General features: G+C 50.6%; 2 protein-coding genes and 1 pseudogene across 17 annotated transcripts in view; all 3 read left to right on the top strand.

Moving 5' to 3' along the window:
• MYO18A (myosin XVIIIA) overlaps positions 1-12,561 on the top strand; it is a 91,129-nt gene extending 78,568 nt beyond the window's left edge. For 12 of the 16 annotated variants that reach the window (XM_039886164.1, XM_039886165.1, XM_039886170.1 and 9 more), the window contains 3 exons: positions 552-596; positions 3,844-3,966; positions 11,211-11,355. In XM_039886164.1, coding sequence (XP_039742098.1) covers positions 552-596; positions 3,844-3,966; positions 11,211-11,355 — 313 coding nt within the window. Of the gene's footprint in view, positions 1-551; positions 597-3,751; positions 3,967-11,210 lie in introns of all 16 variants that reach the window. The other 4 variants (XM_039886158.1, XR_005658055.1, XM_039886162.1 and 1 more) reach the window with 4 other exon arrangements.
• On the top strand, positions 10,439-10,557 carry LOC120621395 (uncharacterized; annotated as a pseudogene).
• Positions 11,818-12,571, top strand: LOC120620988 (TGFB1-induced anti-apoptotic factor 1). The gene is given in 3 exon segments (XM_039886174.1): positions 11,818-11,994; positions 11,996-12,103; positions 12,105-12,571. Coding segments are annotated over 3 exon segments (363 nt in total). The 5' UTR covers positions 11,818-11,853; the 3' UTR covers positions 12,219-12,571.
• Positions 12,572-19,923: the final 7,352 nt, after the last annotated feature.

The raw sequence follows: 19,923 nt of genomic DNA, 5'->3' as shown, positions 1-19,923 counted from the left end.
CGGCTCTCCAGTTCTGCCTGCTCAAGATGAGTTATTCCCCCATTTAGCTGTATTTCCGATGGCACCTGCCCCACTCTGGGGAGAGCAGAGATTTAAGAGCCATGGTGCCTTGTTACCATACCAGAGATTTTCTCATAAAACCTACCCAGGGAGTGGTTTAGGAGAGAGAATGAGATTTGTAGTCTTAGGCCGAGGAGGAAGTCATGCGGCAGGCAGACCAGCAGTCGGAGTCAGGCCCTGGAGAAGCTCCCAAGGCTGCCCTAGGCAGAACCCCCAGACCTGCCCCCTTCCCACTTGAGGGCCAGGGCCCCATCCTACAGGCAGATCCCAGGAAGCCTGCTCCTTTGGGGCAAGGGAAAGGCGCCCAGGGCAGCCCGGGCCTCCCTCTGAGGACAGGGCTATCACTCATCCCGCCACCTGATCTCAGTAAGCCAGAGCCATCTCTTGCTGAGGAAAGAGGAGTCCTCAGCTGAGGGATCCACCTTGGTTTGCCCATTGATTTTTCTGTCTTCTTCTGGCCCCCTTGCCCACCATTTTCTCTATGTTTCCAGTTTGCAGGACATGGTGACAAAGTATCAGAAAAGAAAGAATAAACCGTGAGGACTGGAGCGCATGCGCTCTCTGCCTCTCTTAGTGCGGTGTCTAACCCCTAACACTGGCCTACCACCCAGCCCATTGCATGCCGCATGGGGACACAGAGCCTCTCGCATCTCCTCTGAGCTAGGCTCTCACACTAACTCTGCTGACTCTGTCCTAAAGGAAGGCAGGCAACAAGCTGGGCCCTGCATCAGCGGTAAAGGGCAGGCAACATGGCGTGCTACCCCAAGAAGGCTCAGGCTGGCACTGAGGGCCTGAGGCCCTTGGTGGGCAGCATGGGGGCTCCATCAGAAAGGAGAGCTCAGCCTCAGTTGATGGTACCCACAGTCTGCCTTCCTGAGTTCCAGCCCTCTCCTCCCCAGAAACCAAGTATAGTTTCCTCCCTGGCCTATTTCTCTGGAGAAAAGTCTGTTTGGGATGGATTTATGCACATCCTTGGGCTCCCTTAGAGCCTGAGCTACCTGAAAGAAAGGGTATGTTTCATTTTGAAAGGTCTGCCACCTTCTTTTGGCAGACAAGGATAGAAGGTGAGGGGCATCTAGCAGTCACTTATTTGGAAAAAGCATTCGGGCAACTAATTACTGGCTACTCTGCTGTGGCAGTGGAAGGGAACACAGCCAGATGTGTTTACTTTACTCCCTGCGGGCACCTCACACACCTCTGGCAGAGGGAGGCCCCTGGGCTTGTGCTGGTGCTGTCCGTCACATGGCAGGAAGCCCAGTAAATCCACCCTTCTCGTTGTTTCCTTCTTTCTGGGTGGGAGCTGGACAGCTGGTACAGATGTGCACGTCTTCAGGCGAATCAGGGTGATCCTCCATCAAGTTCGACAGGGCTGTTTTGGGGAAATTGTTTTTTTAGCATGGCGTTGGGTTTCCTCCCCGACTCTCTCTTGCCTGACAGGCCTCTTCCCCTGGCCAAGATGGGCTGGCAGCAGTGCAACGGACTCCGTGAGAGCTAATGATAAATGTAATAGTGTGTAACAGTGATAGAGGGCCGCTGGAGCCCAGTTGTCACACACAATTAATATCCCCTGCTGTTCTGTCTCCGTTTGTTTGTTCCCCCGCGATTCGGCTCCCAGTTAACTAATAGCACATGAGCCTGGACATAAATTGTATTTGACACGAGGTTTAATTCCAACCATTTAAAATTTCAACTGCCCCCTGAGCCTGCCTGCCCCTGGAGTTTGTTTACGGGCCTGATTATTTAAGGAAAAGAACCCAAACATCATCTATATGCTTAAAACTAAAGGGACAGTGAGGGCAGGCAGGCCAGCTTCTCGACCCATTCGTTGCTCTGAATATAAGGAGAAAAATTCGTATTCTGGGCCCATGACTGTCTATCCCCTGTGTATTCCAGCCCCGCCATCCTTGGGCTGTAGAAGCTTCAAGGACTGATAAAATGCGCATTTAAGATAATATTCTAAATCATTGCCAGGCTCAACACATGGGTGCATGCACACACACATCTGTAGCCTGCCCTACACACACACACACACACACACACACCAGTGTGCCCTCACGCAGGCGCACAAGGGCGTGCAGTGCAAGCCAGAGTCCTGCTGATGGCAGAGAGGTGATGTGACTCCTTCAGCAGCTCTGGGTCCCAGCTCCAAGTTATTGAGTGAGCATGCTAAGGCGGGCAGAAAAATAATGTTTCGATTTACTTAGAGATACAGTTGTTATTGCCATAACCTTAATGAAAGCAGTAAACAGTGCAGTATTAAGGGAGATTTATACAGAAATGCTTTTAACATGTAGACATAGATTTTGCAATGCATACAGCACCTCCTTTCTAAAGGCAATCAATATGGTTATGAACGGTGGTGATAAATTACAGGCTCTGAGCTAGAGGAGGAGGTTTTTTGCACGGGTGTATAAATCAGGTGGTATTGGCATTCCGTGGGGCCCATGCACCATAGTAAATCTGCTAGGCTCGGATGGGCATGGGGCTTGCATTAGCGGTTTTGGGGCTGTCTGCTAAACTCCTGTTTACCCAGGGCATTAGCCAGCCTCGTCTTTGTTATAATTCTGTGTTTGACGGAAGCCGATAAAATGTGCCTTTTTATTCCCCTCCCCACGAGTCAAGCTCTCTCACAGTCCCCAGAACAGAGTCTGATGATTTCGTGTGTGTGCACGCGCACGCGCGCGTGTGTGTACATGCATGCATGCACACCCACATGCCTGTGTGGCTATTTATTCAAGAACATAATTCAGGAACAGAGCTGCTCCTGTTGACACAGATGAAAGGAAATTTATATCAAGGAGAAATCCTAGCATATCCATAGCAGGGGAATGTGATGAGCAGACATTTTGCAGAATTCTAGAAGCATTCTCACTCAGAAGCTGTCTCCAAGCCCCTGCTGCTTTGTGAGGGGGTCCTATGACTTCAGCCTCAGAATTTGACTCCTTTGGGCTTTCCTACAAGTAGAGAGGACTCGGGCCAGCTTGGCCAAAAGAAGCAATGGGGAGCAAGAGCTGGGGGCTGTCTGAGGCGGGGAAGAGGAGACTTGGAGAAACAGAGCCCTTGCCTGGGACTTTCTGGGCCCGACTGGATCTCCAGGGCACAATTTGAATACTGAAACCTTTGCCAGCCCCTTGGGAAATGCTGCTGGTCCCTCCTTTTCCTTTCTCTTAAAGGTCATGGCAGTGGCAGGATAGGTCTGGGATATGGTTTGTAGTGCCCAGATTGGTATTGCCACCAGCTAAGGAGACTTCAGGTTCAAGCTAACTTAAAGTCATAATAAAGCTCCTCTCTTGTCTGCCCTGTGGCCAGCAGCCCAGCTCTTGCAATGAAGGCATGGAAAATGGCAAATGTGTAGCCACATTTTGGGCAGACGAGAAACATCAGAATAGGCCTCAGAGTAGCTGGAGGGCTCAGGACTCCTCTTTTTAACAAAAAGCCACGTAGGTATAATTGATGAATGGATGATCTCCTTATCATTCTCATCGGGTTGGTTAGCTGAACAGCAGCCTATCACACAAAGCGGAATGGGAGGTGCCTTTGTGCTCTCCAAGGTCTTCTTGGTGGCTGTCACACAGTGTGGCCTGCTGCGTGGGACAGGGTCCTTGTGAATGGTGTGCTCCGCCTAACCTTTCTTGTTCTCCTCCTCGACTCACTGATGCGCATGCCACCTTGCATCCCGCTTCCACCCAAGACAAACCTGCTGCCACTGCCGCGCTTCCTACTGGGCAGCAGCTGACCACCTCTTCCCCAGCCTTGCCTACCCTTCTACTCCTCATCCCACAGTGAGGGGGACTCAGATGTGGACTCAGAGTTAGAGGACCGGGTCGACGGGGTCAAGTCATGGTTGTCGAAAAACAAGGGGCCTTCCAAGGCAGCTTCCGATGATGGCAGCTTGAAGAGTTCCAGGTAAGCATGTGGCCTTGAGCTAGGAGGTAGAGTCACCTCATGTCCCAGGGATGGATGAGCAGTGCCTTGATCCCAAAGAGGGCAGGCCTCATACCACCTGTGTCTCTTGCATGGCATGTGTGTGAGGGGCCCTGGTGTGCCCCCAACATGTGGAGTGAGCACAGGAGGCTCTAGGTTTCCTCTTAGTCGGGGTCTGCAGTGCCCTTATTCTATCCAGGTAATATTTTATTGTCAGGCTCAGGGCTTTGGTTTGGTGTAGGTTTAACTTCATCCCCACTTATTCCTTCGGCAAATGTTGATTGAACTACTTGATAGCTTGTAATTGACTAGGATGGTGCACAGGGGTGCTCTGGGTCCCACAGCCCTGGACAGAGCCTGTGCAGGCCAGCTGTGGTTCTTTGAGGTATTAACAGGAAGAGCTACAGAACAGTGCCATTTCTGTGACTCCCCTGTCACAGCTATAGACACATTTCCATCTTTCTCTGCCCACTCTCTCCTTCCTCTAATCTTTTCACTGCCCACCCCCCATGCTTCCTGCTCATACCCATGGCAGGGGGGCTTGCTCCCCTATTTTCCAGCCTAGTCACAGTCTTCTGATCACACAGACAGTTACCCCTGGAATCCAGAGCTCCACCTTCCCCATCTCTCACCTACCAGCCAGCAGGAGGAAGAGAGAGCAGTCCTCTGCCCTCTCCGGTGGCCATTTCCCTGCTGGCCACACCTCACCCGAGTTTCTTCCCAACTCAGAGCCATCCTCATCCCCCAGGGCATACCCTTCCCCACCCCTCCCAGGGACAACAGGTGGGCTGGGAGGAAGAAGTAATCCCTCTTCTTCTCCAACTCCCCCGAGGCCTCTTCCAAGTCCAGCCCCTCACCACTAGCACCCAGCAGCCCCCTCTAATTGGTTTAATTTATTCGGCTGAACAACATTTTGTTATTGCAGATAATGCCGCCTTCCCTGCCCCACTGCCGTTTCACCACGGCGTGGCACGAGGCTCCAGGTAGTTGACAATGAAATAAATTGAACTAAACGTTTTAGAGGGGGAAAAGTGATGAAATAGAACAATAGTCTAATTTACATGACATTCTCCATGAAGCTATTTTCACTGACGCAAATTATTTTGCTTCATTTCCTCAGAAGCTCTCACTGCCACTTTGCCAGGGCTGCTGCCGATTTCTCCTCCTCCTCCTCCTCTCTCCTCCCTCCCCCCGTGTCTTTATTCTCTAGGTTTAATGCTTGTTCTTCTCTCTCTCTCTCTCTCTCTCATTCTCTCTTTGCTGCCCCTAATCCACTACTGGTTCTCTCCTCCCCGGCCTCACCTCCTCCCTCAGAACGGCCCTCAGCACCCTTGGGAAGGAAGGCAAGGAGGGCAAGGGGGTGGAGGAGAGGCCGGCCTCTGCACTGAGCTCTCTGAGCTACCGGAAGAGGCTCACCTTGAAGGACTCCATCGGGGGCACTGGGGACTCCAATTCGCTCTTCACCACCCTGAGTGAGCAGGCTGCCTCCCCTGAGAGGCCCCCTCGGAAGGCCCGCCCGAGCCCCAGGGAGGAACCAGGCCAGGGAAGGAAGTCCGAGGAGCCAGATGAACGTGGCTCCATCTTCTCTGAGGTCGGGAGCCGTGCTGGCAGGGGTATGGAGAAGCGGTGGGGCACAGACTTTGACCGGGCCTCGGCTGTCTCTGCACCCGTCAGCCGGGCTTCCTCAGCCACACGGTGTGGCTCTGGTGAAGACGGGGCCCGTTCCTCTATGAGCTTTTCGTTGTCAGGCTCTCCTAGTTCCCGCCGCAGCACCTCCCAGCTCGACAGCCTGTCAAAGACCCTCAGCCCTTCCTTGAGCCGGGCCTCAGGCCTAGGCCGGGCAAGCCCTGATTCCCACCTGTCCCTGGGCCGGGGCTGCCTGGATGAGTGGGATGATGGAGCCAGTGTGGCCTTGAGTGAGGCCCTCTCCCAGTACAGCCACCCGTCACTGGCCCGCAGTCTGTCGGTGCCACCCCGGTCACACTTCTCAGCCTCTGCCACGGATGAGCCTCCTGGCTCCAGCATCCGCCCCATCAGCCGTCGCTCCTACCTAGACCCAGACCTGGAGGCCGCCATCAATGAGGTCTTGAGCTACAAGCCCGTCCCGTTTCAGCGGAGCAGCCTGGAGCCCAACTCCGAGGAGGATGACCGGAAGAGCCTACAGAGTGTCCGGAGCGCCCAACTGGACACCCCAGAACGGGCCACCAGCATCCGCCGCTCAGCTTCTGCTGCCGATGTCTCTCGGTCCCGGTCCCGCAGCAGCCGGAAGAGCCGGAGCAAGAGAAGGAGCAGCTCCAGCTCCAGTTCCAGCTCCAGCTCTGAAGATTCCTTAGAGCACAAGCGGCGGAAGAAGGGGCGCTCTCGAAAGGGCAAGAAGAAGTCCAAATCTAGAAGAAAGAGAACGGAGACAGAGTCTGAATCCTCCTCATCAACATCCAGTGGCTCTACTGTCTCAGTTCACAGCCGCTCCAGCGTGAAGAAGGGCCCGGCTGCAGAAAATGAGACTGGGCAGGCACGCCGGCCATCTCGGAAGGAGGAGAAGAAGCGTAAGAAAGAGGTGGACAGCCTGATGATGCGGTACCTGTACCGGCCTGAGAGCGACTAGTGTAGTAGGTGGCACCTGGCGTGGAGTGCAGCATGGTGTGTGCCACTCAGTGTGAACTAACATGCTCCTGCCCCACCCGCCACCACCTGGGCCCCTCCTGTATTCTTCTTGGGCAGGCCTGGCCTCGGAGAGCCTGTCAGGGGCCAGCTAAGCTGGTTAGTCATTCGGAGCCCTGAGCCGAATCAGCTGAACTTGCTGATGATGTCAATCACAGCTCCCACTTATCAAGTCCTTACCCTGGGCAGGTGACCCTCTAGATACATGTCCCTTCATTCATTTAATCCTCACACTAATCCCTTAACAAAGGTCTGATTAGCCCCATTTTATTGAAGAGGAAGCTGAGGCTCAGGAGGTTAAATCACTTGCCAAGGTCACACGGCTGGGAAGTGATGTTGCCAGGATCTGAATAGAGTCTATCCAACTTCCCCTTAACCACTCTTCCATACAGCCCAAGGCAGAGCATGTGGGCAAAATGTTCACTGTGGGTGCCTGGCAGCACCCATATGGGAGCTCTTGTCCATGGCCCCAACAGTCTGGGCCTGATAAGGAGCCCTTACTGACCCACCCAGTGTGTATCAGATGGTGTATCAGTGGCCACCAGCTATCCTGAGGCCTTTTGCTTAGCTCTCCCCCCGCCCTGCAATACCACCTTCCTCCCTGGCATGGATCTCAAGCCTAGGAGTGCAGGGCTCACAGGGCTGCCACCCCCACAGCACTATACCCTACAGTAGACCCAGAGATGCCTGACTCCTTCCTCAACCCGCCCACCTGAAGCCTACACATGGGCGTCACCTCATTTCATCTTGTAAAGTTTTAATGAATAGAAATTAGGAGCTGCTGAGTGACAGCCCCCTCCTGGCTTTCCAGCCTCCCCCGGCCTTCTCCCTGTAGGGAAGAAGATCTAGCAGTTAGGTCCTTTCTACCCACATCCCCCACCTCGGAAGAAAGGCAGAGACTGACTCATTGGAATGCCATTGTTGCCAGTTTCCCTGGTAGGTGGTGACATTTGGATCACCCTGGTTATGTGAAGCTGTTTCTGGCATGGTACCCTCCCAGGGCAAGCTTGCTGCTTCCCAGGAGGTATGACCCCAGAGCGCAACCCCCTGAAGCATGGATATTTGTTTCTGAGATGCATGAACTAACATACCTGTCGCATGCTTGTGGGCTTCTTGTGCAGTGGAGCAGCTGGACAAGCACACTGATTTTGTCCCTTTTATACCGAAGGGACTAGTTATGTTTTATAGAATGGAGCAAGCGCAAGCGAATGGTATCCGAAGCTATTTGGAGATGGGAGATAGGATGGGGGAGATGGAACTTGAACTCAGACCAGGCTCATGGCCAGCTCAGATTCCTTAGTCCCTGAGCTGCTCTAAAACCAAGCCCTTGGGGTCAGCACTGCTCTGTCTCTTCTCCTATGTGGCAGATGCTCTGGGAAGAGCAAGAAGAATCTCGGTTGCCCTAGGGAGCAGTCGTCAGCTCCATAGTGAGAAAGAACAGGAGTCATATGTGTCTGTCACCTCAGCCTTCCCCTCAGTAGCTCCGCTGAATGCCCTGCTGCCCCAGTGCAGGAAGTCAGTTGATGGACCACGTGGAGAGGTTTGGAAAGCAGAGAGGGCCAGGCCCTTCTGAGCACTGTACTCCTACCCAAAGAGGGAGACCTGAGCCTAGCCAGGCCACCCCACACTGACCAGCAACTGTTCCCTCAGCCCATCATCACCCTTGACCCCACAGTCAACAAGAACAAAAACACATAAAGCCTGTTTCTTCCCTCAGCCACCAGCACAGTTCCTCTTGTCCACTAGCAAAAGAAGAGTAGCCTTGAAACGCTACGCACCACCAACCCCTTCCTTCCAAGGAGGGTTGGATTCACTGTGGGGAGAGTAGGCACCGAGCCAGAAGCTAGCCAACCAATATGGAGCCAGCAAGACAGGGCCAGGGGAGAGAGGACCTGGTTGGACTCAGCATAGACTGGCTTTGGGTGGATAAGCTGCCAAGAGTGGAGGCAGAGGCAGAATAGTGGCTTAGCTTCTCATCTGGTGATGGGGACCAGTGAGAATTCAGAACACGGAGCCATCTATAGCTGAGGCAAGGGGAGGGGGCTGCCTCCCTAGGCTCGCCCAGTGGGAATTAGCTTATGTACCAAATTGTTTGTGACAGCGCTGAGCAGGAGACACTGGCTTGTGGGGAGGAAAGCTTTTTAAACAATTTGGTTAAAATGTTCAAATTGCCAGCCCTGACTCTTGCCCTGGGGAGGGGCCTAGCTGCCTGCTGTTGGCTCTCTGACAGCTGTGGCAGTAGGAGCAAGGGGATCTTGTGGCTCCACAGAGCAGGGGAGAGAAGCATGGAGTTATCTCTCCCCGGTGCCTCTGCCACTGTCCAGCATCTAAATGGAACAGTGTTGAAACCCAGCTGTCATTTATCCAAGTGTCTGCCTGGCCAGCACTGGAATGTGGGAGCAGAGGCTGCAGCTCCACTCTAAGAGGTGCTAGAATGGAAAAGAGCACCCCAGGCTCTCCAGCATCACCCCATTTGCATCTGGGTCCCAGCCCGGGCATCTGCCTCACCCCCCTCTGCCCACAAAATAACCCCCACTATCTTTCTACAAAGCCAGTCCTTCTTTACCTGACAGCAGACCTTAGCACTGGATGCTGAGAAATTCTGTCTAAAAAATAAAACCAGGTTCCCACTAACTTAGAATTCAAACAACCCGAAAGCTAAAATAACCCAGATTTTTTTTTTTCTGTTGTATAGTCATATTGAGCTTTATAATTTTGTTCCTGAGACATCCCAGAGTCCTTAAGTGTCTTTGGCCCATCAAAGTAAGACTCATTTATGTTCAGTCTAGTTTGTATTAAATGTGTTTTGTGCTATTTTGATTCCTTTAAAAATGGTAATTCATTCATGAGAAATACGATAACTATTAACCAGACTGCCCCATTCCTGAACCATTTTGCATAATTGAACATGTATTTTATCAGGCTGTTCCTTCTCCCCAGAGAGAGAGAGAAAGCAAGAGACCTATCTTTACACACCCCCTGGGCGCTCATCCAGGCCAGCAGGGAGAATTCAGGTTCAGGCTTGTTTTTGCCTCAGGTCACCCAATCTAGCATCAAAGTGGAGTTATCAAAAGGCTTTGCGATCTAAGAGTCCCAGGTTCAAATTTACAAACTGGCCGTATGACCTTGGGCAAGATGTTCCATCTCTTTGAACCAGCTTCCTCATGACATTTCATGAGGTCATTGTGAAGAATAAGAGCATATCCAGAGTGCCTAGGAGAGTGTCTCACAAACAAGAAGTACTCAATGACCAAATTCTTTCTTCACAGAAAAGCTAAGAATGTGATTCTTCTTGCAGAATTCTGTTTCCTCTGCTGTGGGTTTGGGGATAGAACTCTGAAAGGGCTCGTAAACAGGGGCCCTCCTCAGATTCTTACAATTGTTGGCAGTGGTATCACAGAATTCCTGTGGAGTTATGTTATCCCAGTGGAAGCTCTTTGGGACCTGAAAGCAGGGCTGTGTCCCTGGAAGTACTTGGTCAGGGACCCATTGAGTACAGGACGCTGGTAGGGGTGGAGCCACTCAGCTGCATTTTCTCCAAGAATGTTGACATTACGGTGCACTAAACTGGCAGAGGCAGTGAGGTGGGGGCAGGGGAAGGCAGCTCTACGGCTTTGGGAAAGAAAGCGAAGAGGAAACTGGTGCTGGAAGATGAAATTCCATCCTTGCTTGATGCCATGAGCCTGCTCCATCCAGGGGTAATGCTGCTCCACACCTTGGGAGTGGAGGCTCCCAATGGGCTGATGAAAACGTTTAAGGAGTTAGGTTATAGTACCAAGAAAGAGACATTTGGGCCTACGGCCTTGCTACCCTGAACACGCCTGATCCTGTCTGATCTCAGAAGCTAAGCAGGGTCGGGCCTGGTTAATACTTGGATGGGAGACCACCTAGGAAGACCAGGTGCTGCAGGTAAAAAAAAAAAGGGGGGGGGACAGTTATGCCACCCTGAAACAGGTCTTGCCAGCCCCTACATCCTGAGTCTCCATTCCTTGTGGTAAGTAGATGATGCCATGGTCAAGGGCAGAAATTCTCACAGGCCTTAGGAAGACATGATGAGGAGAAAGGGCTCAGATCTCGGCATATTCCATGGAGAAAGGCCCTCCTTAGAAGGAATCTTCTTGAGAACAACTTGTAGACAAACTGCAATCATGTAATCTCCAATCTCCATTTCGGTGTGGTCCATGGACTGCCTGTGCTAGAATCTTCTGGGAAGGGTATTGAAAATGCAGAATTCTTGGGTTCCACCCAAGAGCTAGCAAATCAAAATTTCTCAAGGGAAGGACCCAGGAATCTGCAGTCGATTCTCATGCACACTCAAGTCTGAGATCCACTGCTCTACGGCTTCACTTTCCTCAAGAGTTTTCTAAGTTTTCAGAGTCAGAACAATATTTTCTCTTATTACTCTGAGTATCTTTTGGGAAAGCCAGGGGAAGTTTTTATTTAGCAACTTGGGACTTTTGGGGACTACAACGACTGGGCCTGGGGGGCCTCCCCAGGATAGAAGGCTTTGGTGCTGAAGGTTAGGAATGTCATTCCTTCGTGACCTTGTTCCTCTCTCCCTGCAGCCCCACCAGCTACTGGAAGTCCCTCGCCCCTGACCGGTCAGATGATGACCATGACCCTCTCGACAGCACCTCCAGGACCCGGCACTCCCACAGCTACCTGAGTGACAGTGACACAGAGGCCAAGCCAAGGGAGACCAACGCATAGCCCTCGCACCCATGGGTTACTGCTGCCATAGCGCCTTTCCCAGGAAATGGAGGGGCACAGGTCTCCCCACCTGACTGCTCATCTGCAGAGGAAACGCCTGACCCTCTTGGGTCAGGGGGCTTTCCAGGCTTTGGGGTCTGATGTCTCCACGTGGAAGAGGTGGGGGAAGAGGAGTTTCTGAAAGAACTTTTTGTACCTCCTGCCTCCAAAATGCCACACTCTTGGCTTTAACCTTGGGCTGCTGTGGGCAGTGGCAGGTGGTTTGGCACTGCATGGAGCCAGCAAGTTGACCTCCATCTCAGCCCTCTGCTCAGGGACGTGGGACAGATTGCCTGCTGGGACATTCTAGGTTGCTGGGTCCATGGAGAGGAGTTGGGAGCGGGAACAGCAATTCCTTCTCCCTGGCTTGGGGTGAGGGCTTTCTCTTCTCAGTGCCTGCTGTCTTTTTACTTTTTAATTTAAATATCCAATCTCTCCATCACAGCTGCATCCCTGAGAATGGGAGGGGGCTTTGGTAGCAGCTGGGGCCCCAAAACAACTAGGGGAATCTCATCTCCATGTTCGCTCTTCAGAAAGCAGTCCTTTCTTTGTGCAGCTGGAGATACTGGTAAGCAGAGCTGGGTCCAGGTGCTTCTGGGTTTGGGTTGAGCAAGCCTACAGAGACGGGGTGCATATGTACTATCCGGAACATTCAGCCCCGACTCCCTCTTCTGCTCACCAATGTGTTAAGTGCAATGACCTATTTAAGAGTAAACCCATTCCACCTCTGCCAGTTCGGGGCTTATCCACGCACTGCTTCCCTCTCCCTCTGTTCAAGCTGCCTGGACCATAAGCTCAATTTGAGAGGGAAGGTCTTGGTTTGAGGGCTTGTGATCAGAAAAACTGAAGAGGGAAGGTTTGGTCAGTACTAATGTATTAGACACGAGTCCTCACCCTGTGTCCTGAGCCTGAGTCATTTTTCTTCCAATTGCCCTGCCTCCCAACACACTTATCGCAGATATGACAACATTTGGCCTGACAGCCCCAGCCCCCACCCTAAAGGTCATCCCGCCAACATCACCAGACTTGGGGGCCCAAGGGCAGTGCCTGGTGCTGCTCCCATCTGCTGTCCCTTTTCCTCTCCTGCAATTAGTTTGTACTCATTGGGCTGTGCTCTCTCTTCCCTGATTACCTGATGTATGGAAATAAATGTCCTTTCCTCCTGGCTCTGCCAATCTTCCTGCCTGTTCCTTCAGGCTCAGGTAGAATCCAAGGTGCTCATGGGAGAGCACTGTCAGGATTCTGGCGGGGACCTGGGGGAATCACTCTGGTCTGCTCCCACATCAGACTAGTGCCATCCAGAGAGCTTTGACAAGTCATTTGGGGCAGGCAGAGGTAGTGGGATGAGAGGATTGGTCAAGGAAGACACAAACTCCACCTTTAATTTTAAGAGCCTGTGGATTATAATTCAGATTGGTGCAGCCCCCAGGCCTCTTCCTCCTCTGGCCCCCACTTGGGAACATTGAGGTCCCTCTATTTAATCTCACCAATTGCAGAAATCCCTCATGCCCTAACTTTTTTTTTTCTTTTCTTTTCTTTTTGATGGATGCAAGCCCTCTGTATTAGATTTTTTCTTTTTTTTTTAAGTTTAATTTTAGTCATTCCAAAGATGACTTTTTGATCAAAACTTGACAGAACTCTCTCTGGTCCCAGCCCCACAGGGCAGTGTGAACAGGCTGGGAGTGCTGGCTTCTCAGCCGTGCTCAGTCTCTGCCCTCCTGCCCCAGTCCATGCTTGGTCCCCTCACTGAAAGCTAAGTGGCAGTTCAGGCAGAAGGGCTAGAAACAAAAGACTCCCTGCTCCTTCTCTTCTACCTTTTGTAATTCGACCAGTTATAATCCCTGCACGCATGAAGTGTTTACAGCTGGTTGATCAGGCTCCCCTGGTTTGGGCAGGTAGGCAGCAAAGAATATCAGACAACCCTAATGCCAAGGCTCTGGTGATGTCAGCCACCCAGAAAATGTCGAGAAAGAAAAAGGAGAAAAGTCCCCCCCAAAAATGAGTGGTAGAGAAGTGTAAAATGGATTCATCTTAAACTTAAGAGACGGCCCTTCACTACTCCTTAAGATTGAATAGAGAAAGTAGTAAAAGTGAAGTTAATTTTTTTTTTTAAACTACTGGCTCCTGTTCAGTTCTTTCGCTTCCGTCTTTTACTCCTGCCTTCAAATATCTTGGTGCATTTTCTGTTTTCAAGAACTGATGTGACAAAGCTCCTGCCAGCTACAGACCCACACTGACTCAGGCCTGTGGTTAACTGCAAAATCTCATATCAATCTCTAATATAATGAGGGGAGGCATTCTCACTGCAAGGAGAGGGGAGGACTGGGAAGGCTTCTAGAAGCTGGTATTTTGATCTGGGACTTGAAGAAAGGATAGCATTTCCACAGATAGTTAATGATGGGACAGATGTGCTGGTAAGAAAGAAGAGCTTAAGCAAAGGCTCTGAGGCAGGGAAAAGGGATGATAGGGAACTCCCTAGGCTGTCTGGGAAAGCTAGACAACAGCTCACACGACCAATGCTTCTCAGCCAGGGTGCTAGGCTCCAGGCTGGGGAGGAAGCGATCCCCTCAGCACCAACTCCCCAGGGGAGTCCAGGAGGCTACAGGTCCATCAAAGCTCACCTTAATTTTGGGTGTACTGTCAGAGCTCTGTAAGTTCCTGCCCTCACCTATACACTTGTAGTAGCTCTGGGCCCTAAGATGTGATTCCTGTAAAACAGGCAGCAGATCTCTCCCTGTTCCAGGCTCAGAGCCGCCTCACTAGATCCTCCTTTCTAATCTGCCCCTCAGGATGGCTCTGAGTCCCAGATAAGAGGCATGGGCGGGGCCTGTGAGGCTCTGCATGCTGCTCAGTCTGTACCCAGAGACAACAGTAGCACACAGTGATTCCCGAACTACCTCCTTTTGTCCTGTGTCCTCTTGGCAAATTATCCCAGTTGTCCTTCCCCCATACCCCGCCCCCATGCCTGGTGGCACAGACACTTAGCGATTTGCTCCTTAATTGTCCCCCAGCTAGGCTGCGCAGATGCCGCTCTTTAATCTCTCCTGATAAATGAATCGCACCGCTCCTTTAATCATATGTTCATATCCAAGCCAATTTGAATCAATTTGGCAGGGAGCGTGTTGAAAGAGATGCCATGACTGCTGCTTCTCCCTCCCAGAGCCCTGGAGCCAGCACGTCTGCTGTCCTCAACCTCAGCAAAGAACCCAGGAGGCCCATCCAGGGAAAGGATCTCCTACCTGAATGGTGGGGACTTTTCAAAGTCAACGGCTCATTCCTGTCTCCAAGCAGGCTGGAGTGGGACTGAAAGAGATGGATTCCCAAATGCCTCAAAAGTGGGAAGGAGGGAGATGAGTTCACAGCCTTCCTTGGTCACTGAATAAAGGGCCCATTATCATCCCTGGGAGAAAGTGCTGCCTTAAATCTAACCTTAATCTTTTCTGTTCCCCTTTCATTTCCTCTGAGCTGGTTCTCAGGGAAGCTGGAACACTCCATCACCTTTTATGTAGCTACACATTCAAGACCAATCTATGATAATTTGTCCTTGCCTGTTACTGCTACTGGCTGCCACCCCAACTCCTTTCATCTTTCCCCAAGAGGTATTCTTTACCAAATCCTCCAGCCTGGTGAGCAGTCCCAGACTTGCTTGGTAAGCTACTAAGTTTTGCCACAGTTAGAGCCGTTGCTTTTTCAGCTACAGAGTGGTGTCTACCTGCCGTAGGGAAAGCAGAACAAAATGTGAATAAAACCCGCTAAACTGAGTGCTGCTGCCACTAGTACTAAGACCTTGGAGAAAAGGTTTAACTGCTAGGTCTCAGTTTCTCCACCTGTAAAACAAGGTGGTATTGCTGGCAAGATCCGTTTATAAAACAAGGTGGTATTGCTGGCAAGAACCGTTTGTAAAACAAGGTGGTATTGCTGGCAAGAACCATTTGGCTCCTAAGTTCAGAGGGAGCCCCTGAATGCTGCCAACGACCCACCCCTTCATCACCTTCGGAGCAGAACCCAAGGGACCGACAGGCGGCGCTAGGAGGGCTGCGAGATCCCCATGCTGGAGAAGGGACATCTCCCAGCGCGAGTTCTGTCGGGGTCGGTTCCGTCCAGCAGGCCAGTTGTGCCTCCGCATCGTCTTCATGTCTTCTCGGTTTTCCTCAAGGGCTCTGCCAGTCCAGGCAGGCGCCCTCCCATCGCCTGGGAAACTGGCGTACCTCAGCATACTCATATCTTATTTGTACGGCCCCGGGCTTCTGGAGCACTGGGCCTCTAGCTCCGCCCGGGCCTGGAGGTTCTTCCTGGAAACCACGCCTGCTAAAATGTTGACTCCACACAGCGAGCCGACGTTTCCCTTTAAGGATTCCAGAGGCATGAGGACCCGGCTCTTCGCTCAGCAACGGACAATAGTTTCCCACCCCTTTAAGAGCTCTTGGAAATCCTTAGCAGGAGCTGAAGCTGACTTAGCGACTGGGACTGGGATTTTCCGGCCTGTCAATGTCGGAAACTGACATTGTAGTTCTCATTTGTTGAGCATTCAGTATGTTCCCGGTGCTTATGCACTTCGCCAACATAATCTCATTTAACCTTTATCACGACTATGTGAAGTGTCCTTGTTCCCATGAGGAAACAAACTCAGTGGTGCCGTCTGTCATAGCAGGGTCTTCAGCTTGGTTCCAGCAACTGGCCAGCCGACTCCAAGCTACTCTGGCCTTGTCAGAGTGTGCAGAGAGAGGTGAGAAAGCCAAAAATTGCTGTCATGGTCCTCGTCTCAAATCTCTGTGTGCCTGGTATCCAGAAGGCCTCACCCTAGGAAGGAAACATGTTTTGGCAATTTTAGGGGGAAATGTCAACTACACATTTGTGCTGCTCCCTACAATTTCAGAGCACCCCCTATACATTATCACATTTGCAATTCATGCACACCGTGCCAACAATACGAGTAACGGTTCCACATGGCCCGGAATACATATTTTAAGCTATATTCACCTTAGTCTAATTTCATTACAGTACAACGAAACAATCCAGACCATTCTCTGGGATTTCATCTGGAAGGAGTGGTTTCCAGAGCAATAGCCATTTTGGAATTAACAAGAATGCTAGATTTGTTTAAAAGAAATTTTACAGAGAAATTGAGTCTTCTGTAGTGTAACCCCGGTGATGGGGCATATACATAAGGGAGATTCCGAAAAGGATGTGTGCTTTGCAATTAAAGTCAGTGACATAAATCTCCCAGTGGAATACTTAAATGTGCAGATAGAATTTGCTTTAGATATCAAAAGTCAGCTATGACAGTTTTACCAAAAAACCTCAAAAAGGATATTAAGTTTTGACACCATCCAGGCAAATTATATTTGAGGTGGCTTAAGAGTCAAAGAGTTTTCACATTTTAATAAATTTTGATATGTTTTGTGCCACATCTATGATCTGACTAGATTAGGAAAAGAAGCAAATGGATTTGGGGAAGAGAGAACACTAGGGAATTTGAAAGTAGAGAGTAAAAAAAAAAAAAAAATCCTAATATGAGGAAGATGCAGCCAATGGCTTCAGAAACATTCGGTCTTGAAAGGCAGGTCAACAATGACTGCTAACCAGGCAAATATAAAATCGTTTGTGGTGAAATCATATTTCTCACAGGACTGGCATCAGTTTCAGGTTGGCACTCTTCCTTGAGGGCTGCTTTTGGTCCCCACGGGAATACTGTCCTCTGGAGAGCGCGAGGATCCCAGTGAGCGGCACTGCCCCAGAAGGTTCTGTGCTAGAAGCACCAATCTCATGGCCTGCCTTTGAGGGTCCCGGAGCTCATCTGTGGGGCTGTTCTTTCTAGTGGACCACATATACTGAGCCACTGGGCAAGATTTAATAGCAGAAAAGGAATTTCTGCTCCAAGGAGCTGGCAAAATAAGCCTAGAGAACAAACTTGAAAGTAAGGCAGTCTTACAGCTCTGTGAATTGGTTCCTAAGGGAACGTGTACACGTGACAAAAGTACATGTGGAAACACAGGTAAATAGATAAATATTAGAAGGGAGCTTTGAAATTATAGTTTTGTTTGGGGGTGTAGAGTCATAAATGAAGTATCTGCGCTTATAATATAAGTTTTCATACAATTTTTTTAAAAAATCAGTACGGATATGTGTCTGTGCCAAACACTAAAGAAGGCCCCAAACTGTCCTATTAGTATGACTATAAGAGTAACTTCTTTCTGGCACTTCATATATAGAAATAGTAGCCGGGGGGAGGTGGGGCGGGGGGACCATGTGGCAAAGCTGCTTGGAAACTGCTTAGATCCTTTGCTCGGGGAAAGCCGTTCTTAAAGCAGCAGGCATCTCTTGGCATGGCTGTGAGCGAAAGCTGGGAGAGGAACAGATTGGAGGGTGGAACTTGAACAGGGTATTTAGGGGAGAGGAGCAGCAGGTAGAAAAGAAAAGAATAACATCTAGACTGTGCACTCTCATGCAGCCTGGAGCCCTGCAGGTGACAAGTTTAGGTATGGTTTACCTTGTGTTGGTAAAGGGACTGGTGACAGACTGGGGTGAAGAGAAGCCAAGCGCCAGGAAGGTCACTTAGAATATTTGTGTCATGGTTATTCACTTTCATTTTTTTTTTTTTTTTTTTTTTTTAAGATCTGTGAGGATGGACACGGCTCATTGGCCAGACTTTGTGCCTAGCTGATGGATTTGTGTTTCTCATACCTGACTCCATCTAAGAAGGTTTATTTAGCCCCTTGAGGAAAAAGTATTTTTGCTCTTTCAGAGAGTCAAGGGAACCGTTAGTTCTCTGAGAAATGAGAAGGTATTTGGATTTAGAAGGGGCACCAGGGGTTTCAGACATTGCAGAGGGTCGGGGAAGGAGTAAGTCCCCTGGGGGTGGGGGTGATCTTTGTCTCCCTCCCCTCCCCCCTCCTTGCTCCCCAGTAGAAATCAGCTACAAATCTCAGCTTGTTGGGAACAGATGGCCTTGGCTGACGAATAAGCCACCGCAGGCTGCTCCACCTGTTCTCGGGCTGGAATAATCAGCTCGAGACAAACATCGGCGCTGAAATAACTCATGGCAGCGGGTGATGCACAGGCATAGATTCTAAAAATCTCTTAAATAGATCCCCTCTAACTCTCCCCCCTCCCCAGACCCTAGAGGCCATCAGGGGAAGGTAATGGAGCAGAGAAGACAGATAGAGCCCCAAACTGAGCATGATGCCTGAACTGGTGGTGCCAAGGGGTGGGGCTGGGGGAGGGGCTGAGTTTTGCTGGGCATAGGGTGGAAGTCAGAGTTTTGGGGGGACCATTCACCTGGCAGAGCAGGAAGTTATTTCTCAAAAGAATGCAGAGAACATGAGAATGATTGGTCCATGTCAGGGACAAGTGTGAGGAGATTCGACCAGTTGGGGATAGTAGAAAACTGAGAATTGGGGATTCATTTCAATTTTGTTCACTAAAGGAAGGATATGCAAATGGTATCAAGCTATTAGCAAATCTCTCAGTAGTTCATACAGCTCTGCCAGCAGCTGCAGGGGGTGTGTGCCTGGGACTTGTGTTCAGCTTCCTCACCTCCTTGATGAAGTCAGCTGGGCTAATGTTCCCCGGCAAAGGCAGATGAGCCCGTCAGGGGAGAGGCAGCACAGGGAAGCAGTGGTGACAGTGGGGGAAGGGGGTCCGGCTGGTATGAGGCTACAGCTTCCTGTGGAGTCAGTCAGGAGAGGGCAGGGACTGAGAGAGAAAAGCAAGGCTGATTGCTTGTTCTGGGTGCCTCAAGCAGAAGGCTCCCTTTGCTGTAGCTGCCCACCCGGTGCACAAAGCATGGAGGCTCTGAGTCCCCAGAAGGCTGCAGAGTCCTTGGACCCCCCTAGTTGCATCTCTAACTGCCAGATATCACGTCCCACAGGTGGCCCCTGTGGCTCCGCCTGAGGCCCAAGGCATTGGAGGACAGGGCCCTCAGCTAATATTTAGGGTCCTACAAACCTCCCTTTGAAGCCGGATGTGCTCACAGAGGTGCCATGATGGCCCCTGTCCTGCTCAGTGCCTGGCTCTGTGGTTCTCACCCTGCTACATACTAGAAACACTCAATGAGTTGTTTTTGTTTTGTTTTGTATACAAAAAGTAAAAAGATTATAATGAGGTTCTTTATCCATCAAGCAGCTTCTACAATTATGAACACAGAGTGAATCTTGCTTCATCTTCACCCACCCACTTCCTCATTTCCTTCGCTGGGTTATTTTGAAGCAGACCCCAGGTAGGGCATCATTTTGTTAAGAAATACTTTAGTATCTATTCCTCAAAGGAAAAAATTACTCTTAAAAATGTAATCACTATACTCTTACCACACCTAAACATTTATATATATAAATGTTAGTTTGTTCAAATCAATATCTAAACAACACTGAGGAGCTTTTTAAGAAATACCGTGCCCAGCGCCTTCATCCTCGGGAATTCCAATTGAATTGGCCTTGGGTGGGACCCAAGCATCATACTTTTGAAAGCTCCCTGGGTGGTTTCAATGTGCAGCCAGGATTGAGAAATGCCCTACCTTTCCCCCTACCTGTT

Source organism: Pteropus medius, unplaced genomic scaffold (genome assembly GCF_902729225.1).
Source record: "Pteropus medius unplaced genomic scaffold, Ma_sr-lr_union100, whole genome shotgun sequence".
In the NCBI taxonomy this organism is placed as follows: Eukaryota; Metazoa; Chordata; class Mammalia; order Chiroptera; family Pteropodidae; genus Pteropus; species Pteropus medius.
Note: the sequence above shows the minus strand (reverse complement) of the source record. Positions and strands in the feature narration are given on the sequence as shown.